Source organism: Pteropus vampyrus, unplaced genomic scaffold (assembly GCF_000151845.1).
Source record: "Pteropus vampyrus isolate Shadow unplaced genomic scaffold, Pvam_2.0 Scaffold314, whole genome shotgun sequence".
NCBI lineage: Eukaryota > Metazoa > Chordata > Mammalia > Chiroptera > Pteropodidae > Pteropus > Pteropus vampyrus.
In genome coordinates this window covers 315849-332475 of record NW_011889095.1, presented here as the reverse complement: position 1 = coordinate 332475, position 16627 = coordinate 315849, and the positions used below count along the sequence as shown (strand labels likewise).

Here is a 16627-nt window from a genome sequence, read left to right as displayed (position 1 = left end):
GTGGCCTCGTTGCGTATCAGTATGCATCTTGTTGCCTTCCACCTTTGGAGCCATCGCCTTAGGAGGAATTCTGCGGGCGCCGGGAGCCTGTATGTCACGAAGCTGTCAGAGTCTGGGGGCCGTGCTCGTGGCTTTCCTTGGAAGCACCAGATTGATTGGATTTTTGGGAGTGGCCAAAGGACAGGCTGATTTCAAACCAAGATAGGCGTCAGTGTGGGAGGTGCTGTTTTCATCGAGGAATAGGAAAAAGAATCGCATGACTCCAAGATAAAGGGATGTACTTTCTCGGGTGGCCCCCAAAATGTCTGTATTCATCAGGAAACTTGGTTAAAATTGACGGAACCCATCGCAAACTCGCTCTGACCAAAAAGGAAGGTCTGTGGCAGTCTGGGCTCCACACACCCCTGGGTCCGGGTTCGGACTGTGTCTTGGGGACCCTTCTCAGCCAGAGTGTTCCTCAGCTCCACCTTCCTCTGTCCCTTTCTTCTCAGGAAGGCCCTTCCCATGTGGAAGCAAAAGCGGCCACAGGTTGTCCCAGGCTTACCTCCTGACAGCCAGGCCACCTACGTAGCACGGAATCCTCTCTTCCAAAAGTTCCAGAAGTCCCGGGGAGGATTCCCATGGGCCTTCCTCCCTGAAGCCTCACCTTTGCTCCACGTGGTGGAAGGGGGCTTGTCACCACATTCATGGTCCAGCCTGTCACCACCCCCGAGGGCCTCGAGTTTTTGATTCCTGGTTATAATGTGAACGAGAAGGGGAACCAGATGATTTAGACTAAGCCTAGTTTATAGATGAGAAAGCGGCAGCACAGAGAGGGCGAGTGGCTTGTCCAAGGTCACACAGCGTTCAGTGACAGAAAGGGGGCTAGAGTTAGGTCACCTGACTTCCAGGCGGGAGGTCTTATCACTGTACCTACTGCTTTACTCCACAAGGGAAGGGATATGTGGTGGCTAAGAGCACAGGCCCTGGAGTCACACAGACCTGGGTTCAAGTCCCAGCCCTGCCATCCTCTAAAGGCACGGGCTTGGGAGGATTGACTTACCATCTCCAAGCCTCAGTTTCTCCGTCTGTAAAATGGGGGTCATGTGGTATCCTGGAGCAGGCTTGTACTGGCTCAGGTTGCTGATTGTTAAATCTTCAGGGATTTCACAAGTTACTGACTTTATGTTGGTAGCTTGCAATCAGCCATATGTGTGAAATAGCCAAATGCAACAAATCAGGGCCTTTCCACCCCCCTGGAGAGTTAAACGGTCAGCACACCACTGACCGTGGCAGTATTTACTTCAGAGAGGTTTCCTGGGCAATCAGAGGGCTGGTTCGTGTAAGGCTTTAAGAGCGCAGAGCCTGGCACGTGTAGACAGTGGTGCCATGTGGCGGTCAGGAGCATGGCCCTTCAGTCCCATAAGCTTCAGGCAAGAGTCAGCCTGGTCACTCCCAGTGCTGCGACCTTGAGCAGTTATTCAGTGTAAGCGAGTACCAGGGAGCACCGATCTTGGGCCTCCCCCACCTAGCATGGGGAGGACGCTGGCCGGTTTGCTCACGTGCCTATCTCTGAGACAGTCGCCTGGCCAGGGAGGAGAGGGGGTTCTCTAGCCAGGCGGGGTCAAATGCCCAAGGTTAGCCCCACCCAAACCACAGCCAAAGAGGTCATGATACCAGAAGAAGTGAGGAGGGACGCCAGATAGACAGAAAACAACGGGTACCTCCTGTAGCTGCCCCCCAGACCCAAGACTGAGAAGACGTGCCGTTGTTAACAGTGACGGATTCTAAGGGTAGTAGATGTAAGAAAAAAAAGTAGCGGAAAGGGATAGTCTGTGCTTTTCTTTCTTTCTTTTTTTTTTTTAGATCAGTTGATTGATGTAGTAGATTCTTAACCACGTGCTAGGCCACGCACAGACTATGGGCTTTGAAGTCTGACGGATCCAAGTTCGAATCCTGACTCTACCACTTACACCTTCATCCATTCAGTAAACGTCTCCTGAGCATTTAGGCAGGACGCCAGTGTTGTCACAGGGGACGCTCACTGTGTGACCTCGGGAAAGTCACTTGCCTTCTCTGATCCCCAGTTTTCAGTGAGAGAATGTGAGGATAAAAGCCGAGGAACATAGCTGTCAAGAGCGCATGATCCGGAATCAGCCTCTTCCGGTTCATGGCCTGTAATCTGCTTTCACTCATAATACTTCTGACACCAAATGTGTGGGGTTTTTTCCTCCACAGCAAACAAATCCCCCATTGCTCTAGGCACCAACTCGGTGTCCCACTTCTGATCCTAACTGCCTGGAGTTAGCTCAGACCCTACGGGGTAAGGGCTCAGTTCCACAAGCTTGCCCTCGCTTAAGGTGCCGGTAGCAAGTCCCAGATTGTCACCCATACTTCTGACCGACCCAGCTATAAATCAAGAGTTCTTGTGACCTCTTCCTTAGGTCCCATAATTTGCTAGAATGGCTCACAGAACTCAGGATGGCACTTCGCTTACTACTTGTTAAAAAGGACACCACTCAGGAACAGCCAAAAGGAAGAGGTGTACAGGACAAAGCACTGGGGGGCGGAGGGGGGTGTGGCACAGAGCTTCCTTTCTCTGGGTACACCACCCTCCCAGTGTCTTCATGTGTTCACCCATACAGAAGCTCTGTTATTTAGGAGTTTTAATGAAAGTTTCATTACGTGGACACAATTGGCCATTGGTGATTGTACTCAGCCTCCAGCTCCTCCCCGCTCCCCAGAGGATGGGAGTCGGAGCTGAGAGTTCCAGCCCTCTAATCATGCCTTAGTTTTTCTGGTGACCAGTCTCCATCTTGAACTATCTAGGGAACCTGCCATCTGTCCTCTCATTAACATACAGAAGACACTCATCACTCTGGAGATTCCAAGGGTTTGAGGAGCTGTGTGCCAGACCCAAGGACAAAGGCCAAATATTTCTTCTTGTGGCACCCCCTGGCCCTGCCACTTGCTCTCTGTGTAATGTCGGGCACATCCCTTAACCTTCCACTGCCTCAGTTTACTCATACATACAATGTGGAAAGTAACAGGCCCTCTCCTAGAGGTTTGTAGTAAAGATTAAATGGGAAAATAAAAGAAATCGCTCAGAACTCTGTGCTACGCACATGGTGTGCTATCAGTAATGTTGGTTATTAACATCATCATCACCACCATCACCATCATCAACATCGTTATCATCACCATCACCATCACCATTGTCACCATCACCACCGTCACCACCATCACCATCATCAACATCGTCATCATCAACATCATCACCACCATCATCACCATCACCACCATCACCACCATCACCATCATCAACATCGTCATCATCACCATCACCATCACCATTGTCACCATCACCACCGTCACCACCATCACCATCATCAACATCGTCATCATCAACATCATCATCACCACCATCATCACCATCACCACCATCACCACCATCACCATCATCAACATCGTCATCATCAACATCATCATCACCACCATCATCACCATCACCATCACCACCATCACCATCATCAACATCGTCATCATTGTCATCATCACTATCATCACCATTAACATCATCGTCATCAACATTGTCATCACCACCATCATCACCATCACCACCATCTCCACCATCACCATCATCAACACCATCATTATCAACATCATCACCATCATCACCATCATCACCATCACCAGCAGCAGCAGCACCATCACCATCATCATCACTATCACCATCATCAACATCACCATCACCATCATCAACACCATCATTATCAACATCATCACCATCATCATCAACATCACAACACCATTACCATCATCACCATCACCAGCAGCAACAGCACCATCGCCATCATCATCATCGCCATCACCATCAGCAGCAGCAACAGCACCATCACCATCATCATCACCACCAACATCATCATCAGCACCATCAAAGGATTCATTGGAGAACTGAATGAGATGATGCATGCCACATGCTCAGTCAATATTTTCTGCTGTGGTTATTAACTTATTTAGTGACCATGACTGTGGCGGGCGAGGCGTCCAGGTGTGACCGAGGGCCGTGGGTGAGCTTGGAGGATGTTTAGTTGAAAGTGACATGAGGGAAAAGAGTGAGAGGGGCCACCAGGCCCTTGCTCAGTTTGTCACATTAAGGGGTTTGGTGGCTATGAGTGCTGCACAGTGTCAGGGAGGAGCAGGTGGCGATGGTGTGGGGTGGTAATGAGTTCAGTTTGGTGTGTGAGGTGTTAAGGGTGACCATGACGCATCCACGTGGAGATTTCTAGTGGGCTAGACTAAAGATCCCTAAGTGATCTTGTCTGATGCTGTCCCTTCAGACACCCATGTTACCAGTATTTCTGGGAAACCATTTAAAATACTACTTCCCAGGCGCTCTATATGGTAGATTTGGCACTGGAATGCAGGTCTGTGGCTCAGCCCTTTGCTTAATCCACTATTGTACTTCCTGGGGCGGCCATAACAAATCTCTACACACTGGATGGCTGAAGCAACCGGAATTTAGTCTCACCGGTTCTGGAGGCCGGAAGTCCAAAATCAAGGTGTCAGTTGGGCTGGTTCCTTCTGGAGGCCCCGAGGGAGACTCTGTTCTATGCTTTTCTTCTAACTCCTGGTTGTTTGGCCATCCTTGGTGTTCCTTGGCTCACAGATGCATCACCTCGATCTCTGCCTCTGTCGGCACGTGATGTTCCCTCTTCCTTCTGTGTCTCCCTCTCTGTCTGTCTCCCCTCTTCTCAGGACACCAGTCATCCTGGATTTAGGGCCCACCCTACTTCAGTGTGACCTCCTCTTAACTTGATTACATCTGCGAAAAAAAATAATAATAATAAGGTGACATTCACGGGTGCCAGGTGTAGTACTTCACCATATCTTTTGGGAGACAAAATTCAACACACCCCAACCATGCCGCCTCCAGTTACTAGAGCGGAAGAGTTAGGCGAGAACATGGAAGATACGGTCCTTTTCCACAGGAATTATAGTGCATGAAAAGTGAGAGTTTGTTAGCAGAGGTGCAGAGCAGCGAATAATTACACCATGAATGAGAGAGAGTCGGAAGGAGAGATGGCCAGAACCATCAAAAGAGGAAGGAGGTGCAGCCAGAGGGACCTTTTAAAAAATATCCATCTGTTCAGGAGACTCCGCATAAAGCCTTTTGTGGTTCCCTGCTCCTCAAGGGGAGCCCAGACTCCTTACCTGGCAGCGAGGCGTGAGTGCACCTGCCTTTTCCCCGGCCTCAGCTCTGTGCACACACCCCCGGCCCGCCCTTCATCCCCCCTTCACCGTCTGTATTGGCCTTCTCGGTTGTTCAGTGTGTCTGCTCCTTGGCCCTCTAACTCCTGCTCCGGCTTCCACAGGGAAGTCTCAGGAAGATCAGTTCCCACAGCACCTGCCAACGCGCTAATTAAGCCACCTCACAATTAATTAGTTATACATAATAGTTAATTAAATAATGCTTACCCTCAGGAGCTGCATTACAGGGACCTCGCCTGTCTTGCCCACTCCTTTGTCCTCTGTAACTGACACAGTCACCCAGCCAGTGGATCGCTATTGTGTACCTACTGTGTGCTAGCCCTGTGCCCGACACGTAGTAGAGACTCTCTGAATATCTGTTGACTGAGGGGTCGGGTTTGGTGAGACACAGAGAAGCAGAGGGGGCTCCCCATGCAGAAATGGGGTGCGCACACAGAGGAGGGGCTGGGGGCTGGACCCTGCTGGCTTGAAGGCCCTCCTGCAGCCGGCAGAGCTTCTCCCAGCCACTTCCTTGTAGGCGTCCTGGGCCGTCCTGGCTGCTACAGCTGCTACTCAGGGGGACCCACTGTGACATAATCTGTCCACTGCTGGTCCTTCGTTATGAACATTAGGTAGGTAGCTGGAGGCCGGGCTGCGTGCCCATCATTTCAGATTTGCCTTGAAACATTGCATGTTCTGGAGCAGTCTGCCATACAGCTGTCTCTGCAATGCTGGGAGCTCAGTTTGGGACAGAATCAATATCTCTTTCGAGAAGCTTGAGTGGCTCTGAAGGAGGTTGATCTAACTTGGATGGCCATTGAGTCTACACGTAAAATCTCAGACATCAAAAGATCGAGCTTCTCTCGAATTCCTTCCTGGAAGGTGTAGCTTCTTACGAAGGATAGAAACAAACCTTTCTCTTGGCCAACATTCACCGAGGGTGTGTCCCATATGTGGGGACAGGGACTGAAGTAACAGCAGATCACTACCCTCAGTGAGCTCACAGCCTCGGGGGGCAGAGAGACCGCGGAAAGGAAGGTCGCCACCTCGAAAACGAAAGGAGAGCCTTCCGTCACGCCAAAGTCAAGTCCAGACGACCGGAGGACTTCCATTTGAAAGGCCAAACTTTAAATTTTAGGGAGAAAAGGGAGATTGTCTGTGTGACTTTAGTGTAGCAAAGAATTTCTAGCAAAGCCATAAAGTATGAACCGTAGAGGAAAAAAAAACGCATGCATTCTACCATGTTAAAATTATGCATTCTGCTCATCAGAAAATACGGTAAAAAATTAAAAGCCAACCCACAAACTGGGAGAATACATTCAGTACACGCAAGTAAGAGTTCGCTAAGACAGTTGTAACACAGTACCCCAAATTAAGTGCGTGGCTTCAACAACAGAAGTTGACTGGCTCACGGTTCGGGAGGCTGGAAGTCTCAGGTCCGGGTGTTGGTGGGGCCACGCACCCTCCGAAGGTTCTAGAAAGGAGCTGTCCAGACCTTCCCCTTTGCTTCTGGCCGCTCCTTGTGGCAGCATAAGTCCACTCTTCACTTGGTATTCTCTCTGCGTGCTTGAAACTGTGTCCAAGTTTCTCCTTTTCTTAAGGACACCAGTCATATTGGATTAGAGGCCACCCTGCTCCAGTGTGACCTCATCTTAACTAATTTCATCTGCCGAGACCCTATTTTCAAATAAGGTCACATTCTGAGATACGAGGGATTGGAACTTAAACATACAAATTTCGAGGGGACAGAATTCAAGCCATAATAACACATAACTGGTGAATAATTTAGTAGTATCCATAATATTTAAAAGCCTTTTTGTAAATTAAGAAGAAAAATAAATACAATAGAAAAAATGAGCAGTATGAAACAAACAGGGTTTTCAAAGAAGAAAAAAGCATAAATAGCTGATAAATATGAAAAGATACTCAACCTTTTAAGCAGTCAGGGAAGTACAAGCTAAATCCACAATAAGATATCCATGGACAGGAATAATTAGAAAGCCTGACAGTAACAGGCAGATACAATCCAGTGCAAAAATGTGGATTGTAGCCACAGCACGGGCATGTCAAGCATTCCTACTGAAATCGATATATGACTAGGTATTCAACGAAATGCAAACAATAAATATTTTAGCAACCACGGTGGTCCCACGCCCGTTTGTCAGAATGCTAATTCCCGGTGCCGGTGATGTGGGGACACTTCCGTCTCCCTCTGCCAGTGGCCTTGAAGTTCAGACTTTTTGGCTAACGCTCTGGCGATTCATATCGAGTGGCAGAAAAAGATCTGGATATTTTTTATATATGATATATGCTTCGATCCCACCCTGGGTGGTTAGAAATAATCTAAGCCCCTAGCAATAGGAAAAAGGAAAAGTATTTCAGACAAATGGGATATTCTGTGCAGATATTAAAAATGATACTTTACATATCTAAATAGTAGTAACGTGGAAAATGTGTATCTACCTAAGTTTAAGGAGCAAGGGGAGGGTTTCAAAATTCGACTCTGTGGTCAGCGCAGCTCTGCAAATCTAGTTCTGATATAGATCTGGAAAAGAACCTGAGGAAAGGAAGCATTTGATGAGATGTGTATAGTGCTAGGATGGTGGCTGCATCTGCTCCCCTCCCCCCACGCATTCCTGTTTTAATGTTAGTGCAGTAAATGAAGAGATAAAATGTTTCTCCCAACCCACGAGAACAAAGGTAGGGGAGCTGGGAGCAGCTGCACTCGGGTATTGGTAAAAGTCGTCGTGTGCACGCACCTGAAACCCTCCGCTCGGTGCGGCAGAGAGAGTGTGCCCTTTAGAAGCACTTCAAAAGGAAGTATGGCAGGAGGAGAGCCGGGCTGTTGTTTTCCCCCAAAAAGTGCCTTTTGTCCCAAATGGTTTTCTTTGATTTTCTTTTTATTGATTAGAACTTAGCTTTGTTCAAAGGCTGCAGGGAGAGAGAATTTTTGTCTGGGAAGAGAGCGGAGCGTTCCCACAAGCCGGCTGCTAGGAGCTTGCGGAGTGGCTGGTGTCTGGATTCATTTGAGTAATTTACAGTCTATTCTGGTTCTCCCAAGCTACCCGCCGTGGTTCAACCAAATTAAGCTCATCGGGCTCTTAAAAAGGAAACAAGGCCTGTTTATTTGTGACATTGCCTTGGAAGGGAACGAGTGGCAGTAGAGGTTCCTACTCCCACCTCAACTTCTGTTCTCTTGAGGTTGGACAGGGTGGGTGACAGATGTCATGCTGATGACCCCTCTCCTACGGAGATGTGGCAGCGATGAGCCACAATGTCGGGGGCTGCATAGTTTGTCCTCGTGGCCCTCTGGATTGAAGTTATCTAAGTGCTATGATTATAGTGGAGATTTGGACACTGTCTTTGCCTTAGCAGAGAATGAGAAAATATCCAATAAGGACAAAGTGCCGTGGAAGAAATAAAACAAGGTGGTGTGATGGAAAGCACTGGAAGCAGAGAACTGTTTTCCATTCGGCAGTTGTGGAAAACTTAAACGAGGAGGTGACATTTGAGTCGAAATTCCCAAGCTGAGGGCACAGCAGACACAAGCCCCGGGACTAGAAATGGTTTTGTGTTTTCCAGGAGCAGAAAGAACACAGCTGTGGTTGGCGGATGAGGTCTGACATGTAGAGAGGGGCCACGTTATTTAGATCTTGCAGACCCGTGATTCTCAACTGGGCGCTTTTTCCCTCAGGAGACTCTTGGCAATGCCTAGAGATATTTTTGGATTGTCACGACTGGGGGTGGTATGCTCCTGGCAAATAGTGGGTAAAAACGGGGGTTGCTGTTAAACATCCCCCCGCCACCAACACAGGATGACCCAGCCCCAAACGGTAGGAGTGCCAGGGTTGACAGACCCTGTTGCAGACTAGGCTAAGGATTTTGTATTTCATTCTGAGGGATGGAGGATATTAAGCAGGGAAGGAAGGGATGGCTCGGTTCTGTTTTCTTTTATAAACATAAGAATATTGGACCAAATTATTCCAGTTCCAACATGATGATCTTCTCTGACTAAATTTGGGTAGGAGAAGGGATACTTCGAAGAGTTGGAGAGCCTCCTAGAATAAGCAATCTCTTCCCTTTGGGACAGCCAGACCCACGTCCTGGGAGGAGCTCTGTGTCTGGCGCTTGGCTTCCCGCTCCCAGCGGAGAAGAAAGCCCTGAGGAGGAAGCGGAAGGATGGAAACCATAGCTCGATCTTTGGCTCGTAGCTGGTGCTTTGGCCTCTCCCGGTCTGGAGAAAAATGGAATCTTCGGTTGCTATTAACATTCGTGCGGGCTAGGATCATGTATAAGAGGTGACTGGGTCAGCTCGAGGTTCACAGGCTTAGTTAAGGGTTCTCGACCTCGGCACTGTTGGTGTGTCGGGCCAGATCATTCTGTGTTGCGGGTAGGGCAGGATGTTAGCCGCATTCCTGGCCTCCGCCCACTAGATGTCAGTAGCAAGCCCCTCCCCAGCCGTGACAACCAGAAATGTCTGCAGACATTGCCCAGTGCCCCTGGGGGTGGGGGGTGGGGGTAAAATTGCCCCAGGTTGATGTAAGCTTAATGTGCCAGTACTGCATGGGTGTCCACAAAGGTCGCCGTAAATCCCATGACCCTTCGGGTGGGAGCGGGAGGATCAGTTTGGGGAGCTGCTGGACTAGACGGTCCTGCTTTCTGTTCCCGTAGCCTAAGTTCCTTACCAGCTGGCTGCTGGTGTGCCTTTAAATGTTGCATCAGACACTTTAGGGACATTGGCCTCAGGAGCCCTTCAGGAACATCTTTGCCTTCGGCTTGTTGAGAGCTGCATTTTTTCATGTCCCTGTGGATGTATGTGCCACTCCATCCGGGGCAGGGGCCCTGCAAGTAGTGAGGACCCTCCACTGTCTTCAGGGTTGAGTTAAGGTATGCCCTTGATACCCCAAGCCCCGAAGATTATGAAGTGTCTCGTCACATGCCGTTCAAGATAATAATTCTCCACTATAAATCACAGGAGGGTCTAATTTCCTCACAGTGATTCTGCCAGTATTATTTCTGAAATAGCACATATCAAATTCTTGCCAAGCATAATACTTCTCTCCTTTTTTATTTAAAGTGGAGGTGGGGGCATTTTCTGCTTCTAGGGAGCCCGGAGCACACCCCCGTTCTGCCTACGGGAGAAGCCAGCATTGTCTTCACCACTTAACAAACACACACAGAAAATCAAGAATGCAAACAAGTGAGCGTAATGTTATTCGTAAGGAGAGTTCTCACTAACTTGCTTTAGAAATCCAAATTATTAACCATAGTAGTCAGAGGAGCTGGGTCCAGGTGCTAGCACTACCACTTTCTAGCCGTGCAGCCTTGGGGATATATTTAACCCCTCTGAGCCTCAGTTTCCTCATCCTTTAAATGGGAGTAATACTAAATTCTCAGACTCGTGATGAAGATCGAACCAGTTATTACGTGAAAAGCGCTTAGCGCAGTACTTGACGTGGCCTTTCCCGTCGCTGAGGCTTTTGCTGTTGCTTTGTTGTCGTGCCCTTCAGTGTCCTGAGAGCAGAAGGAACTTTCTGAGATAGCAGAAAATCCTTGGGGACAGAGGCTCAAAGAAGTCAAAGAAAAAGGCGCCCACGGTCAACTCATGCACCCACTGAAGCCCTCGTGTGAGCTGCCGGAATCCGTTCCCGGCATCGTAGGCGCAGAATAAAAGAGAAAAAGCAACTTACTAATCGTTTCCTTTCTCTACAGAATGAAGTGGAGCTGGGGGAGCTGCTGCTGTCACTTAATTATCTCCCAAGTGCTGGGAGACTGAACGTGGATGTCATTCGAGCCAAGCAGCTTCTTCAGACAGACGTGAGCCAAGGTTCAGGTATGGTGTGGCCCCTTCTTTCCCCCATTGCTTTTAACGGGGCATCCGTTTATTTGGATCCAATTTTCTTTTTCTGCGTTCTGGATGCTATTAATAAGACAAGACCCAGGGCATGGTTAACCTGGGCAAGTACAGGGGCTTCGTGTACATCGTCACCGGCATTGCCAGGCAATAAGGCAACATAGACGTAAGCTACAGTCAGCTCGTCGACCTGCACACGCAGCGTGCCAAGTGAGGTCTACGGATCCTAGCATCCAGTTCAGGAGGCGGGGGCCGGGGGGACTAAGGCCAAGGTCAGAGCGTTTGCTACCGGCTATAACATCAGATTTGATACATACAGCAAGATGTGTGTGAACGGGGACGGTGGCCACCTGCTGTGGCAGTGGATGAAAGTCCAGCCCAAACGGAAGGGCATCCTGAGACATGCCATCACGTGGAACCTCACCAAGGTCCTTACTGACGAGAACGGCTGCGTGGATAGGCGGCACGGTCCGTGGAAGAGCCTCTGCTCATGGAGAAGGAGCCACCCTGCCACCTGTGACTCCACAAGTGTGCATCCTTCACCTCAGCCCACCGCCAGTGCCCCTCGAAGCCTTCCGCGTGGTGCCCATGACAGCCTGCCCGGAAACCAGCCCCCTGGTGGGGCAGACCCGAGAACTCAGCGTGCCCTCCCACCAAGGGAAAGCTCCTTGGTGTCGCCTGGCTCGTGGCTTGGCACTCCTACCCCTGGCCGCCTTATGGGCATAAAACATACAAATTGGGGGGTAAAAAAGATAAGCCCCATTGAGGGGAGCTAGCATCCAGAACTAGGATGTTATTAGTTCAAGAGGAAAAATAAACGATGTGATATCTCTTAAAACGAAGCAGGTGGATGATGCCGTCTCATAACTGCATTTGAATTGGGATTGGACAGAGACCAGGTGTGATAAGTACTGAAATCTCTATCCTCTGTGTATTCGTGCCGCTGGGAAGTTACTTGACTTCTCAAATGTTATGCCTGCAATAGAGGCACCATCCTCCAGGTGGCGGTACTGTGCACTGATGCAGCCTAATCAGCTAACTGGTGGACACACCCTAAGGTTTTTTCCCAGCTCCTTTCAAGTGTACCATAAATCTTTGTACGTCCCAGCTCTGAAAAGACTATCGTATTTAAAGCATCTACTTTAGAGCAAACCAATTCAAACATGAGTTTTAATGACATGGAAGAGGTTACATTCCTTCCGTGTGTAGCTTCTCCCATGACGGCAAAGGATATTATCATAAGCAGCCATGGTTGCTGGGATCTGTTCAGCTCCGTGGTGGAAATACCGCCTTCTCTAAATGCAATAGCTGAAGTAAATTCCTTTTACTATAAGATGACAGCTGAATTTAGAAGACGGTTTGCATTCTCAAAATCCTCACGACAGAAACAGGTTTCGAAGAGGCCAGTGGAGGGAATGGTATTAGGCTGGAGAATTTCACACTCACCACAGTGGGGGAATCGGCATGATAAAATGATTAAGGGTTTTCGGGTCAAGCTGCCTGGAACCAAACCCCATTTCTACTGCTTGCAAATGATGGGGCTTGGGGAAGTTACTTAACCTCTATAAACCTCAGTTTCTCCATCTGAAAAACTGGCATAATAACACTATTCAGTTAGATCATGTACATGCGTCTCTTTGTAAACTGTAAAGTGATCTAAGAACGGTAGTTATAATTCTGCCGTCTCTGTTCTCCTATGTGTGGGCTGTGGGCTCGCTGACACATGAACAGGTTTCCAGGACAGAAAGCCAGGACAGTTTCTCGGTCTGGCTCTTCCTCCACTAGTCAGATCTTAAACAAATCATTTGTCATCTTGATTCCTCACTCTCTTGATCCATAAAATGAACACAATGCCTGACACATGGGATGAGCTCGAGAAATATCGGATGGCTGGAGGAAGAGAGGAAAGGACGAACACAGAAGCTGCTAGAAGGGGAAAAGGAGGAATTAATAGATGGATAGATGGGAAAATGGATGAATGAAAGGAGGGGCAGATGGACTGATAGATGGAAAGATGGATGGACTGATAGAGAAATAGAGAGATGGAAAAATAGGTAGGTGGTCGGATTGTCAGATAAATGGGCAGATGGGTCGATGGATGGATGGGTGGGTGGAAGGAAGGAAGGAAAGAAAGAAGGAAGGGTTAAAGGATGGATGGATGTGAAGTTGAATGGATGGATGGATTGGGTTTCATTCTGTGATGTTGTTTCCCATCCTCAGACCCCTTTGTGAAAATTCAGTTGGTACATGGACTCAAGCTTGTGAAAACAAAGAAGACATCTTTCTTAAGAGGCACAATCGATCCTTTCTACAATGAATCCTTCAGCTTCAAAGTTCCTCAAGAAGAACTGGAAAACGCCAGCCTAGTGTTTACAGGTAGGTAGTGTCCCAGACCGTGATGACCCCAGGTGGGTTGTGTTCACCTTACTATCCTAGAGGGAAAAGGCACCCAGAGAGAGTACTATTTAAAAACTTCGTTTCCGGCGTTCAGCCACCTGGGTTTGAATCCACTTACCGTCTGTGAACTGGGGCAAGAATCAGAACCATATAGCATAATTGTTACAAATGTGAATTCTGGAGTCAGATTTCCTGGCACTTCCTCATAATTACTAAAGCCTTGGACAAGTTCCCTAACCCCTCTGAGCCTCAGTTTCTTCATCTATAAGATGTGAGTGATAATAATACTTTGTAGGTTTGTTGTAAAGATTAAGCGACTTACAGCTTTGGAATAATAATAAGTGTTCATTTATCAGCTTTGATGATTGGACTCAAGTAGCTTACAGTCTATTAGGGAAATGAGACTGTAAGGTCTCAAAGAGGGTCCCCTAACTCAGAGAGGGGGATTTTGAAAGGCTTCTCAGAGGACTTAGTGTTTAACGAGAGGCTTTAAATGCCACTCTCTTGTTGAATTGAATCTCTCGTTCCCAGGGTATATTAGTGATCTGCTGCTGCGTAACAAATCACCCTAAAATTTAGTGGCTGAAAACACCGAACGTTTATTACCACACAGTTCCCATGAGTCAGGAATCCAGGCATAGCTTTGCTGGGTGCTTCTAGCCAAGGTTCTCTGACAGGCTGCGGGCAAGGTATTGGCTGGGGCTGCAGTGTCATCTGAAGGCTCAACTAGCGGAGGGTCTGATTTCAAACTCACTTACACAGCTGTTGGCCGGATTCAGGGCCTTGCAGGCTGGTGGACTGAGGAGCATTGATTCCTTCTTGGGTGCTGGCCCATTGACCTTCCTCAATTCCTCACCAAATGGGCTTCTGCACAGGACAACTCGCAATGCGAGGGAGCTAGAGTGAGCGAGTTGGGGGCCAGAGTCTTTTTGTAACCTGATCTCAGAAATGACATCCTTTCACTTTTATTAGAAGCAGCTCACTTGGGCATGAATACTGGGAGGCAGGGCCCGTTGGGAGCTATTTTAGAAGCTGCCCACCACGACATGGTTAGAATTAATATAAGTGATGAGGATTATTTCCTGTGTCCTGTTCACAGCAGGGGCTTCACCTGTGTTACCGCTAACATTGCTTGCAACCTACCCTGTCAAGTCAGTATCATCCTCATCAATTTATAGGGCTAGAGACTGAGACTTCAACCCTAAACAATTCTCCCAGGGTCTCACGCTGGTAGAGTAAGGATTCAAGCTCTGGTCTTGCTAGTTCCAAAAATCAAGGGATCTGCATTTCCTCAAGCATCCAGGGGGTGCTGGCGTCAGGGATCTGACATCATGCTTTGGGGAGTCCATCTCCAGAGCAATTGGAAGCTCTCATCGGTTTCGATCTACTGTAGCATCCTTGGCTGCAGGTGTCCCAAAAAATCGGGCCACGGCCAAAACAGCCTTGCATGCACAGCTTCCTCCGCAGGAACTTATTGCTTCTCAGTACCAAGTTCTCAGATGTTCTTTGCTCCGAGACCCCTCCAGGCAGGTTGGTTCTGGGCTTTCTCAGGGCCTGAAACCCGGAGAGTCTTCAACCCATGAGAGGATGCCTACCTTAAGCAGATATACAGCCCTAGCCAAAGCGGTCTGTGACGGCTGCTGTCCAAGGTCCTTACTCTCCCCAAGATTTCAGGTCAAGCCCGAAGGCTGTGGTTCCATCGAATCCGTAAACGGTGGAGGGCAGGCAGTGGGAACTACAGTTGAACCTTATTTGTTCAATAAGAACTTATGATTCATTTCAATAAATGCGTATTTATACTTTATTCAGTAAGTATTTATTGAAAAAAATTCGCGTTTAAGTGGACCCATGTTGTTCGAGATCGCCTGTGTTTTCGATCCGCGGTTAGGAATCCTCGGCTGTGGTTACACGCAGAGTTTTGACTGCATGGGGGTCAGCACCCCAGATCCCACTTTGTTCTAGAGTCAGCTCTATATTGCACCAAGACCAGATCCAAGCATGAAACATTGATTCCGAAGCCCCTACTAACAGTAAAGGACCAGACGTTTAGATCAGGGTGGTCTGGGGTGGGGAGCAGCATCGAGAGCCTGACACTGTCGAACCTTATGACCAACGCAGCACATGCTTGTTATAATGAGTGGCGCTGCCCAGACGCGTGTGTGAGGACGGGGATCAGAGAGCAGAGGGGCGGCACGCATGGGCTGTAGGGGCAGCGCCTGGCTCCCGGCTCTGTGGCCTTGGACGAGATCTGTGTGTTCAGGTTTTCTCTTCTGTAAAGTGAGCGTCACCATACCAGGACACCTCAAAGGATCGTTACGTGGACTGAACGAGATGAATTCACAATCAGTGCCGAGCATTGCGCCTAGCTTGTAGCGAGCGCTCATTTACTGCTGACTGTCACTCAGAGGAAGTGTTACTTTTTTCGTCTCCCGCCTTCCAGTCCCTTCTCCCCGAAGTCAGCACCTTTAACGTCCTGGTCTGTGCCACTCCACACTTCTTACCTTGTTCTCACACATCACCTACGCGTAGAGGAGCCGGTTCCTTTACGCAGGTGTTCATCGATTCGGGAAGCGCGTAGCGAGCACCTCCTCTGTGCCAGGCTCTGGTTCCAGGTGCTGGGAATGTAGCGGCGAAGAAAACAGACCGTCTCTGCTCCTGTGGAGCTTTCCAGACCATTCTGTGGACATCACTCTGCAACTCGCTTGCATGTCGTTCACCATGAATGTTCAGCCCCTCCAGGTCCATGTCAATATGAAGCCATCTTACTCTGTTTTTAATGACTGTGCTATATACCATCCTGTGGTCTCCTCTGATAAAAGCAGAGGTTATTCGCTGGGGTTGGAGGGGGTGGTATGGACAACAGCGCTTCAGGGAATGCGACAAGAACTCTGAAAAATTCACAGGACAGAAAATTTCACATATAATTCAGAGGTTTTCGAACCCATGGGTGAACCCCATAAGGCAGAAGCCTCACACTAGAGCGACTCTCCCAGCCCCTCACCCCTCATACATCTCTTATCCGACCCACCACACTCGAGGAGGCATTTATCAGCTGCGCCCATCAGATAAGACCTGTTTCTCTCATTTAAATGTGGGGTTTGGGGCCCCCACCTCAGGGTTAAAAGCCCATTGAAAATGTTCTCTATA

The 16627-nt window shown here is 48.7% G+C and overlaps 1 protein-coding gene across 9 annotated transcripts in view; it reads left to right on the top strand.

The window, feature by feature from the left end:
* Positions 1-16627, top strand: part of SYT17 (synaptotagmin 17) — a 61812-nt gene that overhangs the window by 20414 nt on the left and 24771 nt on the right. For all 9 annotated transcript variants that reach the window (XM_023521764.1, XM_011377504.2, XM_023521763.1 and 6 more), the window contains 2 exons: positions 10942-11062; positions 13304-13459. In XM_023521764.1, the coding sequence (XP_023377532.1) occupies positions 10942-11062; positions 13304-13459 (277 nt within the window). The remainder of the gene's footprint in view (positions 1-10941; positions 11063-13303; positions 13460-16627) is intronic.